The following is a 4,316-nucleotide window of genomic DNA, read 5'->3' as shown; positions in this document are numbered from 1 at the left end:
CTCTCTCTCTCTCTCTCTCTCTCTCTCTCTCTCTCTCTCTCTCTCTCTCTCTCTCTCAAATTAAATGTGAGAAATGAAAATGTATGTGTACAACGTCGGGATATTAAAACGTGAAAAGAAATTGTGATACTGTCGCGCACCAGATACTGTCAATGGAGAAATCCATTCGACGCTGGGTATCAAGAGGGGCAAAAATGCACCGGCGTTCATGGATATTCATTGAATGTTGCGTTTGCGCATTGACGTAAGAACGAGTAACGCACGATAAACATGCCAACTAAATAATTATCGCGGCGAGATAAAGGCCCCTGTCATAATGCAAAACGGCCGATGATCTATGCAGCGATGATCCGCGGCGGCGCGGGATCCGTATGCGCCGCCCGAGGACGCGTGGGTTAAACATCTTGTAACCGGCCGATGCTGTCACCGATCGGCATTACGCTATTAATATCAATCAGATCAATGTCAACTCGTTTAATCTGTGCTAGCCCAAGTGTCACGGAGACGATAATTCGCCCGCAAAAATGGACACAAGGCTCTTTCGATCGTGCGTAAATTCGACTTCGATATCTCTCTCTCCCCCCCCCTCTCTCTCTCTCTCTCTTTCTCTTTCTCTCTCTCTCTCGCGCGCGCGTAAAACACGCGCGTAATCTGAATTCGAATCCGGACTCTAATCGATCGCGCGCGTATCGAAATCGTACGATCGTAGTCTCGAAATTACTCGCCCAGTGAATCTGAAGAGATAAAAGGACGATAAAATTTCGCGACGTACCTCGCGCGACTTTTGCGACTCCGTCCTCGGTGGAGTGCATTGAACTCGCGGAAAAAAGAGAGAGAGAGAGACGTTTATCACGTCGATCGATCGTTCTGATCCGTCGCCGTTATCTACGAGGCAGCCGAAAAGATTGATATCTCGTAATTGACAATATGCACTCCACGTGTACTGGCGCGATACCGCACGCAATATTACATGCCCGATAACCTCCCTCGATAATTGCGCGCAGCGTGCAATGTCCGATAATTGCTGAATGTTTAAACGTAAAAAGAAAGAAGAGACACGAAGAAACGCAATCGCAATCGCTCGGTGATCTCGCGCGGCGCATAACAGACAAAACAATACGTAAAGATTATATAATGTTTTCCTCCTCGCTGTCCTTCCCCCGAAGAATCCGAGTTATTCCCATTGGGAGATCAAGAAATCGCGGTTATTACGAATCGCGCGAAGGAACACGGCGTTTTACCGAGGATGATTATTTCATTTTACGATTTTCAGACAGCGGACTTTCTTTGGAAAGTTACGTTACGGCGCTACGTTAAATATCATTTAACGACCTAAAATGTATTTTTTCCCCGACTCATTTATTAAACGCACCTGCTGGGACTCAACGAATTCCAACGAGCCTTTAACAGTCTCCGTCTGATCTAACTTTTCCTTTCTTTTTTTTTCAAAATTAAGAAGACCACGAGCGCAATTTGTTTATTGCGTTTTGAGCAAAGTAAATCGAATTTCTATTCATACGGTAAATAATAGCCGAAGTCCTGCGCGAGACAATGACGGCCTGTCGAACGACTGGTATTTATTCAAATGTTGAATATCCTAATTATCGTAGGAGACACAAAAGTTATTAGGCTTAGGTCGATCCCTCGGTCGTTTGTTAAGATCAACAAATAAAAATTAAACGTAGGACAAAGACAAAGGGTGAATATTTTCGCTGCTGGAATAAAAGTATAAACACGATAGAATAAAAGAATTATACGTAATTCCTCTCTCTTTTCGATCTTATACTTACTTTGGAGCGCCCAGGGTGTGTACCTCTCGAGCGCCTTCAGGTAGATTTCGCCGTCGCGGATGCACTCGGAGGAGGCGAACTCGCGAGGCACGAAGGGCCTCGTGAGGACATCCGCGAGGACGACTTCGGGCCTCGTGCCACCGGCCACCCCCGTCCCCAGCGGGACCAAGAGAAGACTCACGCACACCCTCCATCCCAGCCTCATCGACTCCATCCTCCTTGAATCTCTTCGCTCTTCCGATATTAATAAAAATTTCGTATCACTCGTCTCTCTCTCTCGCTCTTGAAGTATCTCTACGGAAGAAATCGGTCGCAGTTAGGCACATTCGAATCGGAGAGGGTCAACGCGACACGTGACTCGTGCCCCGGCGGCATACAATTATCTCTGACAACTGTGTCCCACGAATTATAACAGCAATTCCCGCACCTTCGAGCCCCGATTTGTCAAGGCAATTTCGCTGCGCGCGCTATTCGGCTTCCACCTCGTGGAACGGCGTGAATTTTACACGAGGAGGAAATGGCGGTATACTGAAAACGGCCGATTCGTCGGGCTCGCCACGTGGGCCGCGTGGCGGGCGCGTCGAAAGGGGTTGCGCGTCGCGTCGCGTCGCGTTCGCGCTCCCGTTCCGCGCGCGTGTCCTCGCGGGCACGTGCGCGACCGAGGTGTATCCGCCGCCGTGTGAAATAAACGAAGGAAACACACAAAACACGAAACGCCGACTGACTGTGGCGTGCACGTTCCATCGGCGCGCTGGTTCACTTATATATTGGACGAACGGATCGTGATGGGGGTAAGGGAGGCATTCCGTGCTCCTCCGACTGCCGTGGCCATCTCGGGTCTCCTCTTATCGATGTAAGCGAGGATTACGCGTCCGCGGAGAGAAACGTCGCCACCGCCGCCGCCGCCGGCCGCCGGCCGCCACCTCCGCCGCCTCCGCCGCCTCCGCCGCCGGAGAGTGGGAAGAGCACAGCGACGGCGACGACGGCCGCGACGGCCAGGAATTCGAGAATGGCGAGCGAGACGAGAACCTGCGGAAATCTGCGGATGGACGGCGACCAGGTGCAGCTGCTCGCGAGCTACGGGCAATAAGACACGTAATATCCGCCGATACCGCGATCCGATGAATTGATTATCGCACGCCGGTCCCTCCATTCTTCTTGACCTCATCTTTCCTCTTTCCTCTACTTTAATTTTCTTTCTTACCTCGTCGCGCGACGCCTCCTATCAATTTTTACCTTCCTTGATTCCTTCCTCGACTCTCTTTCCTCTTCTTTACTCTTGCCGTTGCCTTTTTTCCGAGGAGGAAACCGCTGAGGGCATTGTGGTGTACATAGGGCATTTTTTGGACATTAGGTCTTGCTGGAGCATTATAAAGATAAAATAAGGTAAAATAAGATAAAACAAGATAAATAAGTTAAAAGAAGATAACAAGATAAAGTATGCCCACTGGGCATTAGTGGGCATTGGTGTACAAAATTTTCGTCAGCGGTTTCCCCCTCGCTTTTTTCCTTAGTTTCTACGGTATTTTCTTAATTTCATACTTCAAGTGTCTTTTACTTTCTTCTTCTTTCCAGATCTCTTCAGTCTCCGTTTACATACATGTTCGACTTTCACATCTCCGCAGTATTGAATGAAGATTGAAACATTAATGCCGCAATATATTCAGAGATTAAAATAGAAAAAAAAATACATTAATATTATGTTTTTATACGTTTGATAATGATTTGTGATGTAAATTGGAATTAAGAATAGTGCGTCATGTATTACGCTATATATTTCATATGTTTATACGTCATTATATTAGTTACGTTACGAACGTATACAGAAACTGAGAGCCATTCAAAGCCTCAAGGCAAGGATTAAATATATTAATAAATTGTATATATAAAATTACACGCGCGAAAGTATGTGTATACACGTCATTAAAAATATTCGCGAATAAATGGCGCGTTCGAAGCGTATATATAATTGAAGAAGTTACGTCACGAGTGAATATCTTAACGATCCGGGCTGAATTTTACTGTGGGCGTAAGGGTGACGATATTTGGCCCTTCCGAGATAGAAAGACGAAACTATTCCTCCATTCGTTAATAATATTAACACAAATTCGTACGCTTCTTCAAGCACCGACGAATCATCACGAGTCTTATCGAGACGACTTCAAATTTCTCTGTTCTTTATCCGAGGAATTACGGGTCTCCTTCGGAAACGATATTAAATTATATAAATTAGTATACGGGATAAGACAAGCGGAACGATAAGAGACAGTAACATAAATTCGTACGCTTCTTTAAGGATCGATGTCTGAATCGATCCATTCGTGGATCATCACGAGTTTCATCGATACGATTTCAAATTTCTCTATTCTTTGTCCGAGGAAATTGCGGGTCTTCTTTGGGAACGATATTAAATTATGTAAATTGGTGTATGGGATAAGACAAACGGGATGATAAGAGACTAAAGAAAGAGTGGAATCAAGTTCGACGAAGTCAGACTGCATCGTATTATCACATACATTTTTTTTT

The 4,316-nt window shown here is 46.1% G+C and overlaps 1 protein-coding gene and 1 long non-coding RNA gene across 7 annotated transcripts in view; one reads left to right on the top strand and one right to left on the bottom strand.

Annotated features, from left to right (window-relative positions):
• Positions 1 to 2,639, bottom strand: part of LOC105570487 (nose resistant to fluoxetine protein 6-like) — a 16,558-nt gene extending 13,919 nt beyond the window's left edge. For 2 of the 6 annotated variants that reach the window (XM_012027715.1, XM_012027720.1), the window contains exons 1-2: positions 2,568 to 2,635; positions 1,791 to 2,084 (exon numbers count right to left, since the gene is read on the bottom strand). In XM_012027715.1, the coding sequence (XP_011883105.1) occupies positions 1,791 to 2,084; positions 2,568 to 2,622 (349 nt within the window). In that variant the 5' untranslated portion in view covers positions 2,623 to 2,635. Of the gene's footprint in view, positions 1 to 1,790; positions 2,085 to 2,167 lie in introns of all 6 variants that reach the window. The other 4 variants (XM_012027717.1, XM_012027718.1, XM_012027719.1 and 1 more) reach the window with 4 other exon arrangements.
• A 108-nt stretch (positions 2,640 to 2,747) lies between these two features.
• LOC105570486 lies at positions 2,748 to 3,760 on the top strand. The gene is made up of 2 exons (XR_001009586.1): positions 2,748 to 2,885; positions 3,366 to 3,760. It is a non-coding gene; the product is annotated as an uncharacterized LOC105570486 (long non-coding RNA).
• The last annotated feature ends 556 nt before the right edge of the window (positions 3,761 to 4,316 follow it).

The sequence above is a fragment of the Vollenhovia emeryi genome, unplaced genomic scaffold (assembly GCF_000949405.1).
Source record: "Vollenhovia emeryi isolate VEMERY1.0 unplaced genomic scaffold, V.emery_V1.0 DF939120.1, whole genome shotgun sequence".
Classification (NCBI taxonomy): Eukaryota; Metazoa; Arthropoda; class Insecta; order Hymenoptera; family Formicidae; genus Vollenhovia; species Vollenhovia emeryi.
This window is presented reverse-complemented; position numbering and strand designations above follow the sequence as displayed.